Raw genomic sequence first — 17,907 nt, 5'->3', positions numbered from 1 at the left:
CTACTACGCATTCATGCTGGGAGGAGGGAGCGCTACCGCTGCCTACCCCAGCCAGGTTCGGTTAAATAAACCGACACAAGCTAGTTTTGGAGAAAAGGCTACAACCGATAGCTCCACCGATAGGGGCCACCTGCTGAAGGAAGGGAGCGCGTACGCTGCCTGTATCAGCTGCAGCTAATGAACATAACAAGCTATACACCAATAGCTGTTAATAAATGCTTGAGCTAACAAACGATTAGTAGTAAGTAACATCAAGCTGGCCGTATGCTGGAGGAGCGGAGCGCATACGCTGCCTGCCCTGTACCAGCTGGGCCAACAAACAGTAAGGCAAGCTATATACAGATAGCTTTTTATCTTCAATAGTATAATAAGCGCTTGGGCTACAACTACAGGTAGCAGCGCCAGTTAGAGAGCTATGCTGGAGACCAGCTAGGCTACTAAAAAACAAGACAAGCTATAGCCTGTTCATACACAGCTTTAACTTTAAGCTACTGGTAGCAGCTGTGAGCTATGCTGTCAGCAGCGCCAGATACTCTGTGCTGGGGACCAGCTGGGCTAATAGGACCTACAGGTACCCAGGGGCACTAATCCGACCTGTGGGAACAAACCAGGTTGCACCCACTGTATATGCAAAAAACTGTTAATGGAGCTTTGAGCTCCAGACATACTGGTAGCAGCTTCAGCTAGGCCCACTACTGGGGGCCAGCTGGGTTAACAACCAGACAGGCTATGTACACCAGTAGCTGTTAGTACTATTTTGCTACAAACTATACTGGTAGCAACATCAATACCCTGGGAGGACGCAGGAAGCTGCTCCTGTACCGGGCTGATAATAACAACAACAATACAGCTATTCGCAAAAGCAGTTAAGCTTGAATGCTGCTTTGGCCAGCAAGGCTCTTGCCATCACCAGCAGGGGCTAAACAAAGCTTAAAAAGTAGCGTGTTTAACAAACGAAGGTAATATGACAGTGTTCCTATCCTTCGGCAAGTCTTATAGTCGCTTATAATAAGCGCTAGCGTTCACAGTCGAACAGACCTCGTATGCAGAGCAGGGAGGCGGCGCGAACGCAGCCTTTACCCACACACAGGAGGTTATGCCATGATAAGTATATGATATCATATGAACGTCTGTTTAGCGGGGATAGCGCCGCTTTAAACGATAACGTACCTTCTGTCCGGGGAGGGTTTTGTTAGCCTTCATTACCGGCGAGAGAGATTGGACGCTCCTGCGTCCACGTGACATGGGTTGTCACCGAGTGCCTCCCTCAGATGTTGGGGGCCAAGGCACCCAGGGCAGAGGTCATGCCCATCCTCTGGCCGCAGAGGAGCCTGGCAGGAGGTGCACAGGTGGTGGCGGGGTTCGTCCATTGGAAACCCGCAGATGTAGCCCAGAGCGCGGACGCTAGTGGTCGCTAGGGGTGGAGCCGTAAACTGGTAGGAAGGGAGCGCGGACGCTGCCTGTGCCAGTAGAGGCTACTGTAGCTGCTAAAGGCCGCTTAGCTGGAGGGAGGGGGCGCGCACGCCGCCTATGCCAGGTAAGGGGTGCTCTAGCAGAGACCAGTATATATGATATATATATAATGATATAGTTATATATATATAATTTCAGAAAAACCAACCTATAAAGTGGCAATGGCTCTGTGCCGAAATTAAAGTACACTATTTGAGAACAAGTGACTAAATCAGTCAAGCCAATTCATATAACCGGGGTTACTGACGTAACCTCGCGGTGGTGCTATATAGCTGGCCAGTGCCAGCAAAGACTCATTCAGAGAGGCAGAGTAATATAGCAGTAAATAAGTACACTTATAAGTAGTATAAGTATAAGTAGTATAAGTATAAGTAGTAAGCAAATAATAATAGCGTCGACTCACGTGCTGGGAGCGGGTAGCGCTAACGCTTGCCGTCACCAGCACTGCGGCGCAGCCTTCGTGGGAAAACAAGACAGCGTAAGCTGTCAAAGAGAACGAGCTATCCGTTCAACTTTGACGGGTGCTAAACGGGACGCTCAGGTCGCCGTTTGTAGCACGCGGCGGTGCTATATAGCTGGCCAGTGCCAGCAAAGACTCGCTCAGAGAGGCAGAGTAATATAGCAGTAGATAAGTACACTTATAAGTATAAGTAGTATAAGTATAAGTAGTATAGGTAAGTAGTAAACAAATAATACTAGCGTCGACTCACGTGCTGGGAGCGGGTAGTGCTAACGCTTGCCGTCACCAGCACTGCGGCGCAGCCTTCGTGGGAAAACGAGACAGCGTAAGCTGTCAAAGAGAACGAGCTATCCGTTCAACTTTGACGGGTGCTAAAACGGGACGCTCAGGTCGCCGTTTGTAGCACGCTGCAAGCAACCGTGTGTGTTGCAGGGAAGCAGCGCGCACGCAGCCTATGCGAACAGGGGTTGTCTGCTTACCTTGTTCCCACGGGGAAAGAAGACGATGTGAAGCCCAGCTCCACTCGAAAACGATACAATAATAGTAATATTAAGTCGCAGTCCCTGGAGGGCGAACGCACGCGTCACAGCTCCGACCAACAATGGTCGCGGGACTACCGGCGACTTAGTAGTAGCAAAGCAATAGTTCTGTTATCGTGCAGTTTAATTCTGCTGTAGAACTCTGTGCTATGTACAACTTGCGCAAGCGAGAAGAAATTAGGGACTGAGCCCCGGATGACTGCCGGAAGTTATAGACGACTCCGGGTCATCACGGGGTCAACCGACATTGTTGGTATAAAATACTCGACTGCGCATGCGCGAAGGGACGTATTCAGTGCTTAAAGCACCGCCTCTGGCGGTCAGCAGGGACGAAATAGAACCGATTTGGGGAGTTATAGGAAAAAGTTTCAGGTTGGGGTTAATGTTAGCATTAGATATTTAGAGGTTAGGTTTAGGAGTTGTTTAGTGTTGTTTTCCATATTCTATACTATAGTTGTGTGGTGATGTCGTGTGCGGAAAAATTGCAGCGATCTACTATCCTAACTTTTCCTAAGATGTTTGTGTCCTTAATAAACGTGTGTGTCAGGCCTCATTCACACGTATCAAACACAATCAAACAAATGTTTGGTCATTTTTTAGTTTTTTTTAGGCCACCACAATGCTTTTCCAATGGGAGTCACATGGTTTGACCAAACATTCTTGTTTGATGAGGGGCAGAACACCAGCAATCAGCAATCAAACGCTTGTTGCCAGGGAACCCCACTAGAAGATTAGTCACTTGGTGTAGAATGCTACAAGTGTCTCTGCTGCAGGTGGGAAGAGAAAGAAACCTATGGTCTGAAAAGTCATACATTCTCTCATGACATTAGCCAATTCTAGCTAGTGCAGAAATTAAACCACCTTCAACCCAAAGCCTATATTTGTGCATTGCCATAGTAGGTGATTTACAAGCATTATTTACGACGCGTCGCAAATCGGAATGTATGGTTACCGTCCAGCACCACACATACAACCACCATAACCTCCACACATGTTAAACAACTGCACACTGTAGTTAACACAAGCAGATGGTTTATATAGGCCAGCGAGCTGCACACCTAATAACTGGTTGTGTGGTGTGCGTGCGTGTGTGTGTGTGTGTGTGTGTGTGTGTGTGTGTGTGTGTGTGTGTGTGTGTGTGTGTGTGTGTGTGTGTGTGTGTGTGTGTGTGTGTGTGTGTGTGTGTGTGTGTGTGTGTGTGTGTGTGTGTGTGTGTGTGTGTGTGTGTGCGTGCTCGCATGTTTCCTTCTACCGTGGGAGGTCTCCACTCCGTAGTTTGTTTGGCTCTTTTCGTGGCAGTCTGGCCTCCAGTCCACTTGGTCTGGCCCCCCATGGCCGGGGTTCTGTCAGCCCACCCTGCACCCTGCACCCTGGGCTCAGTGCAGAGAGGGAAAGGGGGCAGAGTGGAGGAGGGCTCCAGCCAGCCACTCAGGGAGGGAGGGGGTGGTGGAAGAAATGCTCAGATTTTTGAGGGGCACTATAGCCCCAACAATGAATGGGCTTCCCAAAATTATGTCATGTGGCAGTCTATGGAATGTAATGTTTGTTAGGGCAATTATGATATAATCTATTGCCAGCCAAGTCTATGGACTTCAATGTTTGGTTAGGGCAGTAAATGACAACGTAAGATGTCACCTGACTGATATAAATACATCTTGAAATACGTTTAGAGTAGAAGTATCAAGTATCGAGAAACGGACTCTCAAAATGTTACTTAAGTTACATTACTGGAGTAAATGTACTTAGTTACTATCCACTAGTGGAGGCGAGGAAAGGAGGGAGGGTGGCCAGCAGAACTTTTATCCGTGGCAGGAATGCAGAAAATGTGGAAACAATTGGTGGAGTGCAGAGAGCCCAGGCTTTCAGAGCCCCGAGGTGACAAAGGGTTTTCACCCCGCGGGAGGCGAGGGGGTCCGGGGTGGTGCCGAGGGGTGGTGAGGGGCGGGCAGGCGGGTGGGCCGGGGTCTGTGCTGCCGCGGCGATCGCTATGGGCTCAAGAAGAAAGGGAAGCAGGGGGGGGGGGGGGGGGGGGACTATTCCTAACTGGGTTACCGTTTCAGGGGGCAGACAGGCCAGTTACACAACACAGACACACGCCCACCAGGCAGCGACACACAGGAATGTGGAGTGGCCGTGGACAGAGAGAGACAGAGATGAGAGGGAGAGATGGAGAATACATGGATTGATGGAGGGATAAATGGATGATGGACTAGAATTGGAACACCTATGCAGTACAATTTACATTACAAGGATAACTTTAGTTTTTAAGGTTCATGTTTTAGGTGGTTATTAGAGAAACTAAAAGATGAGTGTAATTTTTTTTCATTTTCTGCTTTCGTTCGTTCGTTCGTAACGATTTTAGCTATTTTTGACGGGGCGGGGGCATTCGAACAAGTGGCTAAATATGTTTTACAGCGATTTCTTTATTATTACTTACTATAGTCCTACTAGACCCCAGGAAATTACATCTAGCCACAGTAGTTGTTTTCCGTGCGTCTGAACGAACCACTGACTACTAGGGGGATGCCATACTGTGTGTCTACCACTGACTACTAGGGGGATGAACCACTGACTACTAGGGGGATGAACTACTGACTACTAGGGGGATGAACCACTGACTACTAGGGGGATGAACCACTGACTACTAGGGGGATGAACTACTGACTACTAGGGGGATGAACCACTGACTACTAGGGGGATGAACTACTGACTACTAGGGGGATGAACCACTGACTACTAGGGGGATGAACTACTGACTACTAGGGGGATGAACTACTGACTACTAGGGGGATGAACCACTGACTACTAGGGGGATGAACTACTGACTACTAGGGGGATGAACTACTGACTACTAGGGGGATGAACCACTGACTACTAGGGGGATGAACTACTGACTACTAGGGGGATGAACTACTGACTACTAGGGGGATGAACCACTGACTACTAGGGGGATGAACTACTGACTACTAGGGGGATGAACCACTGACTTCTAGGGGGATGAACTACTGACTACTAGGGGGATGCCATACTGTGTGTCATAGAACCACTGACTACTAGGGGGATGAACTACTGACTACTAGGGGGATGCCATACTGTGTGTCATAGAACCACTGACTACTAGGGGGATGAACTACTGACTACTAGGGGGATGCCATACTGTGTGTCATAGAACCACTGACTACTAGGGGGATGAACTACTGACTACTAGGGGGATGCCATACTGTGTGTCATAGAACCACTGACTACTAGGGGGATGAACTACTGACTACTAGGGGGATGCCATACTGTGTGTCATAGAACCACTGACTACTAGGGGGATGAACCACTGACTACTAGGGGGATGAACTACTGACTACTAGGGGGATGCCATACTGTGTGTCATAGAACCACTGACTACTAGGGGGATGAACCACTGACTACTAGGGGGATGAACTACTGACTACTAGGGGGATGCCATACTGTGTGTCTACCACTGACTACTAGGGGGATGAACCACTGACTACTAGGGGGATGCCATACTGTCTGTCATAGGCTAGGTTTGTCACCTCTTCCTTCACATTCAGTAGATCCTGTGATCTTTTGTGGCCAGATGTACTTTCCTGGGATCTAGTAAACTATAGTAAATAATAATAAAGGAATCGCTGTAAAAATGTAAAAATTAACACTCATCTTTCCTTTCTGTAATAACAAACATGAACCTTGGTTGAAAAAACGAAAAACAAAGCAGATACTCTTAACCCATTTAGACCTGAGGACAATTCTACAAATGCCTTCTAAATCTTGACAGTTTTCTGAAAGACCATTCTATGTCAGTCGTTCTCAAACATTTTCATGTCAAGGACGCCCAAAAATATATGTAATTGGCCGCCGACCCCCATCTGAAAATATGTTGTTTCAGGGACCTCACAGAAGCAAAGATTTGAGTTAAAAACATTCGCTCTGAAATAATTTATATTCAAAGATTTGAGTTAAAAACTTTCTCTGAAAGCATGTATTCAAATATTTGCGTCACAAAAAAATCCAGCTAAAGTTTAACATATAACCCTTAAAACACCAAAAGGGGTTCCCGTACATAAACATGGTCAACCAAGAACATATCAGTCTAAATAGTATAAACCAGTAAGACGCCTGAGGGCGAGGTCACATGCACGCATCCGCCTCGTTGACGGCAGACTGCTGGGCTTTGTTGGTTGCACTGATTTAGCCTTTGACAAATAACAAACAAAAAGAAAACAAGAAAATAGAGTTAGGTCGTTTCTTCCGGGCAGCAACGATATGTATGTACATTGAAACGTATACAAACTATAGGATGCCAGGTCAACAAATGAACCTGCATCTGTCGAAATAACATGCTATCTTTTACATTTTAACACTTCTAAACTGCATGGTCATCGAGGCTATGTCAAGTGGTGTACTATGGCAAGTGCATTAGTCCATGGAGCCCCTTAACTCTTGAGTGTACAAATTTGTACACTCTGTACCTATAACTATAACATTTTGATAAAAAGGCTATGGGTGTGGTCTAGAAGGGTCCATTAGAGGCCGCCATATCGGGATAAAATGGTGGTAAGGCTGACCTGGCCAACCAACCAGCACATACCCCCACACCACCACCCACACACCCCCCCATCCCCACCACCAACCACCCACACCCCCATCCCCACCACCACCCACACACCCCCCCCACCACCCACACCCCCATCCCCACCACCAACCACCCACACCCCCACCACCCACTTCAGGCTCAGGCTGCTTTTGTTTAGGACTTTAATCATTTTTGCAACTCGCTGCAGACAAAACACATTTTCAATCAGACTGTCAGACTGTCTTAAAATTGGAGACCAGCTATTTTCTTTTATCTGAGTACTGAAACAATAACGCAGTGGGATGAAAAGGGAGAAAAACAACTATCTAAATATTAATGATACGACTTGTTTGTTTTCATCCCGAATGCAGTGGATTTAGCATACTACAGTATCTGCTTTGCCCTTCATGCTCTCTCTCTCGCCCCCTCTCTACCGTCTCTGTGTGTGTGTGTGTGTGTGTGTGTGTGTGTGTGTGTGTGTGTGTGTGTGTGTGTGTGTGTGTGTGTGTGTGTGTGTGTGTGTGTGTGTGTGTGTGTGTGTGTGTGTGTGTGTGTGTGTGTGTGTGTGTGTGTGTGCATGTGTGCATGCGCACACGTGTGTGTGTGCTGCGACACATACTGATGCCGTTGTAAATAGATGTGCAAATGGTAGTAAAGGAACAATTCATTAGTCCTGACATTAAAGTCCTAATCAATATAACTGCATTAAACTATTAGGGCCTCACACAAGCGCACACGCTCGCTCTCTCTTTCTCTCTCACACACGCACGCACGCATGCACGCACGCATGCACGCACGCACGCACACACACACACACACACACACACACACACACACACACACACACAAGCACACAGTCACACACACACACTCGGCCATATTGTGACACCTCATGTTCTGCAGCAGAAATGCAGAGCAGTTCGTCACAGTAGCTATGAATGTAATTAGAACATGAGTGGAATTTGTCTTGTGACAAACACGTACGGGTAAGCACTCTACTGTATGTACGTGCAAGCTCAAAACACATGTTTGTATTACTATACTTAAGGGGACTGTCGGTGCACGACATGAGCATAACTTTAATCCCAAAACTTACAACTTAATGTATAAGCCTGACCCCAACTTGAATCTCTTCCTGAAACTCCATCAACCATAAAACCACCATTTCTCTCATGGGGACCAGAACAATTGTCCTTAACTTCTACAATACTTGTGGGGACATTTTGTCCACACACTTTCCAAGTACACACACACACGCACGCGCGCGAGAGACAAAGTAGGAAGTTGCCGTGATTTCCTGGGTCTTATCTTTTTCTAGATAGATTTCTAGATAGATGGGTCGCTGGGGCCGAGCTGGGAGTTCATCCGTCTTGTTATGTTCAGCCAGAAGCCACTTATATTTATGCGTTCATATCGACTTTAATGCATTTTTTTCCCCCTGAAAAATGTTTAGAGTGTACCGAGACTAATCCATCACGTTCTGCCAGATTACCATGTTGTCTTCATCACAAGGTTCCATCACACGACAACTGCTGACCTCCGCTGATTTCCACCACATATCCTCAAATTCACTTCCTTTTTGCAAGCGCCATTAAAGCGTCATCATAAAGCTGACCCTTCTCCCACTCACCTCCCACCCTTTTATATTTTAGGCATTTAGCAGACGCGCTCTTATGAAGAGCGACTTACAAGTGCGAGTTTGGAGTAACTAGAGTAAGCCATAAATCATCATCATAACAGGGAAACTAGTCTAGTCACATAAGTAGAGTGCAGAGAGAACTGGTGTTGTGCCTCAAAGTACCTAGGATACCAGTTAAATTATACAATGAACCTATGGCTAAACAAGCATTCCCATTTTCTCCTTCTCATTGTGCCACTTCAGCAGGCCTGGCCCAGCGGTACCCAACAGATCCTGCTGCCACCCGCATGGCCGCAGCTCACCCATACCTCGGTCCAGCATGCCACGGTCATCCCCGACACAATGGGCAGCACACAGCCTCTCGCCAACTGGAGGTGAGAAGAACGCCACCGCAACATTTATGCTCGGGTTTTGCTACAGTGCCTGTTTTCGGCGATGAACATTGTCGCACAAGTGCACAACAGATATAAATGACGCATTAGTTGAGCTGCCGAAGCGAGGCAAAACGGTCTGTCTGTTGGTCTGACAGACAGACATGTGCATCTCACACATAGATGAACAATAGTAGTGCACAATAAAAGACAACTAATTGCCTTTGCAGTACAACAAATATTTATTTCAGCATTGCGGGAACGAAAACAGCATCAGGCTTTCATCATCGTTTCATCAATAGTGCTGAAATGTCAGTTTTTTATTCCTGCAATGATGAATTAAACATTTATTTTAGTACAGCAAAGACAATTAGTCATGTTTTAGCATGCACAACCAGCACTTTGAATTTATTGTATTTCTTTTGGTGGAACACACATATTAGCTGATCTATAAGCTCAGATCGTAGGAGTGCACTCCTACGATCTGATCTTATAGATTGGCTATTTTCGCCGAATGTTGGACCCACTGGTGGGCCTTGATTATTTTGAAACTGGGCCCCCAAATAATTGACAAAACACTAAGATTTTTATGATAATATAAGATATCTATATCACACACGGCCCACCCAAATCGGCTGCCGTATTACGTGGTCAGATGAGTGGGCCACGACCGGTGGTTTCTACGACGATATCAAGATTTCATACTTTTGTAATAGAAGCCGTTAAGTGCTGAGGTTGAGCAGGTATGAGACATGCTGCAGGATGAAGACGGGTGGTTTATCGGGGGGGCTGATTGACAGAGTGGGGCCTTTACTCCCCCATCCCACCTGACAGCCACCAGCCGGAATGAATCACACTCCCTGAAGTGAACACTGTGCTGTTTTTATAAGAGCGGCGTTACCTTGGGAGAGACGGGATAGATGTACATATGAGGACATAATGTCTGGTATAGGGCCCTGTCAACGGGGACGACTTGATGAATGGACGGGGAGATGATGGAAGATAGATGCGAGAGATCATCAGTCTGGAGGGAGATAAGCCTGACGCAGGTATATCATGTTGTGATGTACATGGTGTATACGGCCGGGCTGCACGCACGCACGCACGCACGCACGCACGCAGGTTCACTTGGTGCTGTCCATCGTGGCCAGACTACCCCATCTCCTGCCTTCTTCCCCCTCCTCTTCCTGTCCAGTGACAGCACCATTGTCCTCGGAGAGACAGCGGGGGAAAGTGTCGCACTTCCTCTGCAGAGATATATGCCTCCCTCTCTCTCTCTCTATCTCTCTCTCTCTCTTCCTCTCTCTCTCTCTCTCTCTCTCTCTCTCTCTCTCTCTCTCTCTCTCTCTCTCTCTCTTCATCTCTCTCTCTTCATCTCTCTCTCTTTATCTCCCTCTCTCTCTCTCTCTCTCTCTCTCTCTTCATCTCTCTCTCTCTTCGTCTCTCTCTCTCTCTCTCTCTCTCTCTCTCTCTCTCTCTCTCTCCCTCTCTCTCTTTCTCTCATTTATTCTCTCTCCATCCTCTCCGTCCTCCCCGGCTTACAAGGTGGCTTCCGCCACCTGCTGGTTCATATGGGTAATACAGGCCTGGTTTCTAGTATGTGTGTGTTCTGTGCTAGTGTTAATTTGAAAGAGCTAAGGAAACTTTGGAAAGACAGAGCTGTATGAACAAAAAGCCAAACATTAGCAAAATAAATAAATAATAGCCTATCTACCAGTGACTGGCTATTTTTAGCAAAGAGATTTGATGTGGACAGAAAAAAGCAGTCCAAAGTACAGAGACAACTCAGGTCCAGTTTACTAAGTAAGTGGTTAACAATGTAACAGTGGGGGCAGTGGTTCTCAACCTTTTCGGGCCGCAACCCCCCAAATAATATTTTGAACTCGGGAGCCCCCACCCTGACAAGCACTTGGAATGTAGGAGTTGAGGCATAAAATTTAGTTCGACTCGGTACCACAGATACATATTGTGAAAATAGCTGATGTTGGACCAGTCCTTAAATTGTCACTTCACTGTCATCTGGGGACCCCCCCCCCAAAAGAATCATGTGACACTCTATGGGGGTCCCGGCCAACCGGTTGAGAATGTCTTTGAGTTTCCAAATAAAGAGACAGGTCCTTAATTCAAGGGACAGAGGGAACTACACCACAGAACTAACGCGGAGCTCTGTCCTGTGTCCAGGAACCCCCACCCTCATGGCGGCCATTACAACCCCATCATGCAACAGGGGGCCCTGCTGGCGGGTCACGTGACGCTGCCGTCCAGCCAGCCTCTCAACGTAGGCGTGGCTCACGTCATGAGGCAGCCGGCGACCAACAACAACAACAACTCCGCCTCTTCCAAGAAGAGCAAACAGCACCAGTCTGCCAGGTAGAATACCGTGGCGTACATTTACTTAGTTACTTCAAGTGCTGTACTTAATTACACTTTTCTTCTTCAGTACTTTTACCTCTACTCCACTACAACACAGGGGAAAATATAGTACTTTTACTCCACTAAAATTATTTGAAAACTTTTAGCCTATTATAAACCACTTCAGCCACATACACCACATATAAACCTATACTTCATAAACCATTATACTTTGGCTATTTTCAAAAGACTTTAATACATTTTGTAAACTTGGGACATACTTTTACTTTTGGTACTTTTGCTAGGCCTACTTTAAGTAGATTTTGATTGCCAATAGGCTACTTTTTTACTTTAACGCAAGTGAAAGTTGAATAGGCCTAACAGACTTCTACTTGTAACTGGGTATTTCTACATTGCAGGATTGTGTGAGTTTTTATTCAATCAAGACAGATACACGTATCATTCATCAGCTTGTGTGTTCCGTTTCCTATTTTGTCCACTCAATATAGTGTGTTTCATAATTTACCAATGCACTTGTTTATCTTGTATCTTTACACCCGTTTTAGACCTGTTGTAACATCATTGCTGTCGGGAGGAAACCTCCTAACTCCATTATTGAGGTTTTTGCTTTCTTTTGCATGAATCAGTGCTATTGAACACCCTTTACGTCTGTTTGTGGTTTGTAACCAATGGAAAGTAGTAAAAAACACTTTGGACAAAACCTCTTAACATTGAAGCTTCAAACTGTCTGCTAAAGCAACTAACTCCACCACCTCTCATGCAAGTAATTGTAAAACAATATATAAAGTCACAACACCAACTTTGATGAGGCAGTATTGCTTTGTTTTCAAAATATAAGGTTTTCTTCATTTCCTGAAAAATGAACATTTTAGAGATTCGGTTTCTTCCCGACAGCAGAGATATGTTTACCTTACCTTTTAATTGCGTTGGTGTTGACAGGCTGAGTGTACCAGAAAAGTCTGTCCCCCTATCGCAGGTTCAAGTTCGGTCGTTCACTCCTTGTGTGTTGTAGTACATTGAAACCGAGTTGAGTTGAATTGTCGGGGCCCCCCTCCACCACGACAGTGGAAGACCCAGGTATATTTTATGGTGAAGTCAGATTCCCAGGGAATTACCGCAACTCGCCTGTAAGGCCCGGGAAATGTACTGTACTGCTGAGTGAGAGAGCACCACTCCCCCCCTCTATAGCCTACGGCTTGCATAGAGAGTGGAGCAGCCCCTTTTTTTATGGCGAGACCCAGGAAAAGCGGCAAGAGCTCTCCAGCGGCTCGCCTGAGGAGACTACTTGCTGCTAATTCCCAGGGTCCCGGCTTCCCCTTCCGTGCCGGGGATCCTGTAGTTTTCTGATTCACTGACCACTGATCACTTGTCCAAAATACACGTGCAGAAATATGACAACAGAAATAGGGAATACAATAGGGCAGGAAATACAGAAGAACATGGGAAACATCTAGGCACCCATCAAGTATATGTATATCATTGCAATATGGGTTATCATGTTATTATCACTAGTCCTTACCCGTTCTGAATATATGAACAGCAAATGATGTTCAGTGTGGGTAATGTGTTGTAATAGATCACATTACTGATAGGGGGGAACGGGGAATTGTTTACAGATGGTCTTGGGAAGTTAGGTTGGGCACAAAAGTAGGCTAATTAGTAGGCTACTGTAGTTTCTTTTGCAAGAAAATGCTGCAGTACAATCATAAGTATACCATTGATAGCTTGGTATTGTGGCTGCTTTGGAGAGGTTATCCTTTAAGATGAATAATCAGTTGGATAAATATGATTTGAAGTGGAACGTGTTCCTCAGTCATGTTGCAGGTCCTTTGGTGTGATCCATGGTCAGGCAATGCCCTTTTGCTTGTTTATTGTATTAATATACATAGTCCTTACCCGTTGTATGGACTATTGCCCCCCATAAATATATTTAATTGCTCTTCATTATTTTATTATTTTTTAGATATTTTTTGCGGCTTACGCCTTTTATTGGTTTTTTGAAGGGACAGACAGTAGGCTGACAGGAAACGGGAGAGAGATGGGGGAAGACATGCAGTAAAGGCCGTGTGGGGCTCGGGAGTCGAACCCGCGGCACACTGCGACTGGATTACCAGTCGGGTGCCCAGACGGTTACGCCACCGCCTGGGCATTGCTCTTCATTTTAACTTGTATAATATATTTGTGTCTTTTTTGTGTGAATAGAAACAGCACTATAACATGAAAATATTTGTATAAATGCATGGTAGGGAAATGTTTTCATGGCAAGGACTGTAAAATGTACACTTATTAGCCCACAGACCCCCATTTGAAAAGTATGAAAGACCCCAGTTTGACATGCAGCACAGAAAGTATGGGCTGTCGCACAGGTATTCCCAAATGTACAGTGTGGGTAATGTGATGTAATATATCATATTATTGATATATGTATTTTGAGGAAGAATTGCTTTAATATAGACTTGTTCACTGGAAATGGAAAAACAGTACATCATAGTCATACATAGAACTGAAAGTCTCAAACAGTCATTGTCATGTTAGTAGTGTAGTAATTGCATTTATGGGGAGATGAGTTGTTCAGTACCCCCCTGGTGGCCGCGGGGGGTACTGCGCCCTGGGTTGGATTATAATTTCATATAAATGGGTGATGTAAAAACAATATCTGTACAGTAAATACGACAGTTGCGTCGGTAAAAAGTAGCCTAGCTGGATTGTGGGAGCGTGCAGATTTATTTTGGCATGGAGAGATGTGTGCTAATAGTGTGGCTCGGTCGGAGATAGACCACGGACAAATAAACGGGTTTTTATTCACTAATAAATTCATTATTCATCTTATTGGAAAAATGGCTTCGTTAAGACCTCCATATTATTATGGTCAATGCCTGTGTGAAAAGTGGGAGCGATTGGTGCAGGCAATGAGGAGATAAGTGTTTGTTTCTGACAGACAGACAGACAGACAGACAGACAGACAGACAGACAGACAGACATTCGCTCGTTTATAGTATGATAATCAGTATGCAGTTACCATTATATTTTATGCAGTTATCATTATGTTACTCACCAGAATAGATGAATGGAACACAGAGGTTGTCGTAAGTCCAATAATAGTTTATTACTCAAGAAAATCTGTGAATATATACGGTTTACAGAAAAATGATTAAAAAAAAGAAAAGATGGTAGAAAGAATACATCCAGTGTGAGAAGAAATTATAAGTTTAGCGACGAATAGGGAAAGAGATGTCTAGACTGAAGTCTAAGAAAAGAAAGGCACAATGTGACTTGGATCTCAGATCAGTGGTCTTTTCTCTCAGAAGAACACCGCTAGAAGACAAAAAGATCCCCTCTTGCTCCAGCCTACCTCCTCAAGTACCCCCATCTTCGACCCCCCTCGCCCTTCCTTATCTTGATTGATCATTATCTCGGCCCTGCCCTCAAACTTTGCTAGTATCAACACTTCTAAAATGTTAAACCTTCTCTAAAGATTATTTCTATTCACCCTCCTTTCAACAACATGAGTCAGAAACTCCTAGTAGGCTACCCACATTCTAACATATACACATATATCGTACCCCCAACATGCTAATTAGATGCCTTATTAATTATACTTAAGACACAGACTACTTACTTAATACTACTCACTACTCTACTTATTTGACAGGGAGGCGAAATAATCTTCCCCTTTCTTTTTTATAATCAAACTTTTAAGCCATTAAAATACAAAATGATTAATAAGAATTCACACTAGGTCAGTCAGACAAACATAACCTATAACTTTACTATCTCTCTCCCCTTTTATTCTCTTTAAAATAAAACAAAACAAAAACAAAACAAAACTGCTTCTCTTATTAAGCATACATAAGCTATCATGGTTCTCCAAACAACACTTCACAAATGATCTTGTCCACTTTAACGATTAATCACCACTAAACCCTCGACAGTGGGCCTGTTGTGGATCTTCAAAAGTCCACGTTCCTGCAGTAGGGTCTCACAATGGGTCCGCCCTGGTCTCTGACGCCAGCTCGCCCCAATCTCCCTCCCGACATGTCACCTTCGGGTTTCCTCCCGGGGTGAGGTAATGGCTCTTAAGCTCTTAGGTCTCTATCCCTCCCTCCAACTCCAGCACTGTAATCCCTCGTAGGTGGAGGAGAAGAATTATAGGCCCTGTTACCCAGGCCGGAACGTCCCTCCTGCACGTACTCCCTTGGAGGTGATTCACGACCCCTCGGGTAAACATTGTAACCCTCGCGACTCCATTGACTATATCCATTGTTCTGGGGCCGCCCGATATGCAACCTGGGGAATTTCTCCCCATAGGTTGAAGGCTGCGCCATATGCTGGTGTGACGGCCCTTTCCTCAGAGGAGGGGTGACCTGAGAGGTCACCGGCCCCTGACCCTTGGCCAGCGGCTTTGATTGATTGATTGATTGAAATATTTATTAACAGTTTGTAGAATTTACAGTACATTTTAAGCACAAACTCAATACAAAGACTGTTAACTGTGAGTGGACGACCCAATTAAGCATTACACTTGTTTACAACAGGGTCCACATTGTTCAATTCATCAAAACATTTAGAGACATACAAATAGACACTTCTATGTAGCTAAAGAACAGAACAGGAATTCATCATATAGGAAGCAAAAAGGGAAAAGATACATATACAGTGAGGGGAAATGGGGCGGGGGGGGGATTCAGATTTTACGGAGGCCAGTTTCGAATTGCAGCCATCCGTAGGTGCGCTTTGAGAGCGGTTTTGAAGGAGTCAAGGGATTCACATGTCTTAATGACTGTTGGTAGGGCGTTCCACATTTTGGTGGCATAGGAGCGAAAATAATTTAGTCCCTTGTTTGTGCCGAATCTGGGTTGTACATGGTTTGTTGCACTCCCTCTGGTGTTGTGGGTGTGGACTTCGTTTACATTAAGGAAGTATTTAGACAGGTACATGGGTATCTTGGTGGTGTATCGAATCTTGTGGACCAGACCCATTGCAAGATGCTGTACTCTGTCGTCGACCCTAAGCCATCCCAGCCTGTCAAAGTGGGCAGGGGTGAGGTGGGTTCGGGGGGTGAGGCCAAGTAGGAGCCTGACCAGTTTGTTTTGGGAGGTCTGGAGCCTTGTTTTAAGGGCCTTTGAGGTGCTGTGGTACCAAGAGGTGGATGCATAGTCAAAGAAACTGCTGTCTTTCACAGTTCCCCACCAAACCTGGCGTCTCGCTTTCCTCCCCTCCTGACCTGAGCCCAGCCAACTTCACCGAGGCCTACTGCGGGCCTGTCCACAGTTGGTTGCTAGCAGTGTCCAGGACAACATGGACACTTTGAAATACTAAAATATCTAAAAACACATATTACCCACATAGAAAACCCAGGATAGTGTGTCTTGTCTCCCAAACATCATTAAAAATAGATCTTTAAGTAAAAAATGTCTCCTCCTGCCTCCAGGAATACGTCTGCGTACGAGGTGTCGTCCTCGCAGGCCGTCCTGTCGCCGCAGCGTTCCAAGCGGGTCAAAGAGAACACGCCTCCACGCTGTGCCGCCACTGGCGTGCTACAGAACGGCAGCAACTGCGCCCCGCCACCGCAGCCCTGGGGGGTTGGCGAAGCAGCGGAGCAGGCTTCCAGCACCACCCGAGAACACCAGCAGCACCAGCACCACCACCACCACCACCAACAGCAGCAGCAGCACAGCCACGCCCCCCAGCGACAGACCATCGTCATCCCCGACACGCCCAGCCCCGCCGTCAGCATCATCACCATCAGCAGCGACACGGACGAGGACGACGACCACCACCACCGCCACCACAAACACACCACCACACACCACAGGTCAGCGCACACGCACGCACGCACGCAGGCATGCAGGCACACACGCACGCACGCACATACTCAAACATACAGTGTATTCTGCCGAACATATGCAAGAAGACACTCGGAGTGTGCTGATTTGGGTTGGAATTAAATTGTCTTACTCTTTACGTATAGTTTAAAAAAAACACAGCTTGCAGGATGGTCCAGATCATGGGAGAAAAAGTTAAAATAAGCATAAGAGGTTTCTGCTCGAAAGCAACAATATATATATTTTAACCATTTTCCCGTGGACCACCTGTAATAATTCTGCCATGGATCACCTGTGATTATGGCATGGACCTGGTTGAACTCTCTCTCTCTCTCTCCAGTGCATCTTCCAAGCAGAGGAAGAACGTCATCAGCTGCGTGACGGTCCACGACTCGCCCGACTCCGACTGCTCCAGCGGCAACAGCCCCCCCTACGGCGTGGAGTCCTCCAGACACCCCCCAAACAACAACAACAACAACAGCAGTAGCTACGGCGACATCAAGACCACCATGCTGGACAACTACAGCAACGGAAACCACCCCCGCACCATCATCATCCCCCCGCTCAAGAGCCAGACCAGCGAGATCCTGAACGAATGTGAGCGGCTGATGCCAGGTGAGGAACCACAGGGCTCATTGTTGG

At 46.1% G+C, this 17,907-nt stretch overlaps 1 protein-coding gene across 5 annotated transcripts in view; it reads left to right on the top strand.

Annotated features, from left to right (window-relative positions):
* Positions 1–17,907, top strand: part of hipk2 (homeodomain interacting protein kinase 2) — a 146,949-nt gene that overhangs the window by 119,624 nt on the left and 9,418 nt on the right. For 4 of the 5 annotated variants that reach the window (XM_083763402.1, XM_083763404.1, XM_083763400.1 and 1 more), the window contains exons 11-14: positions 8,940–9,070; positions 11,249–11,437; positions 16,872–17,255; positions 17,606–17,880. In XM_083763402.1, the coding sequence (XP_083619528.1) occupies positions 8,940–9,070; positions 11,249–11,437; positions 16,872–17,255; positions 17,606–17,880 (979 nt within the window). The remainder of the gene's footprint in view (positions 1–8,939; positions 9,071–11,248; positions 11,438–16,871; positions 17,256–17,605; positions 17,881–17,907) is intronic. The other variant, XM_083763401.1, reaches the window with a different exon arrangement.

Source organism: Protomyctophum parallelum (genome assembly GCF_964188405.1).
Source record: "Protomyctophum parallelum genome assembly, chromosome: 4".
NCBI classification, from domain to species: Eukaryota; Metazoa; Chordata; class Actinopteri; order Myctophiformes; family Myctophidae; genus Protomyctophum; species Protomyctophum parallelum.
The sequence above is the reverse complement of the archived record's forward strand: the minus strand, read 5'-3'. Positions and strand labels throughout refer to the sequence as shown.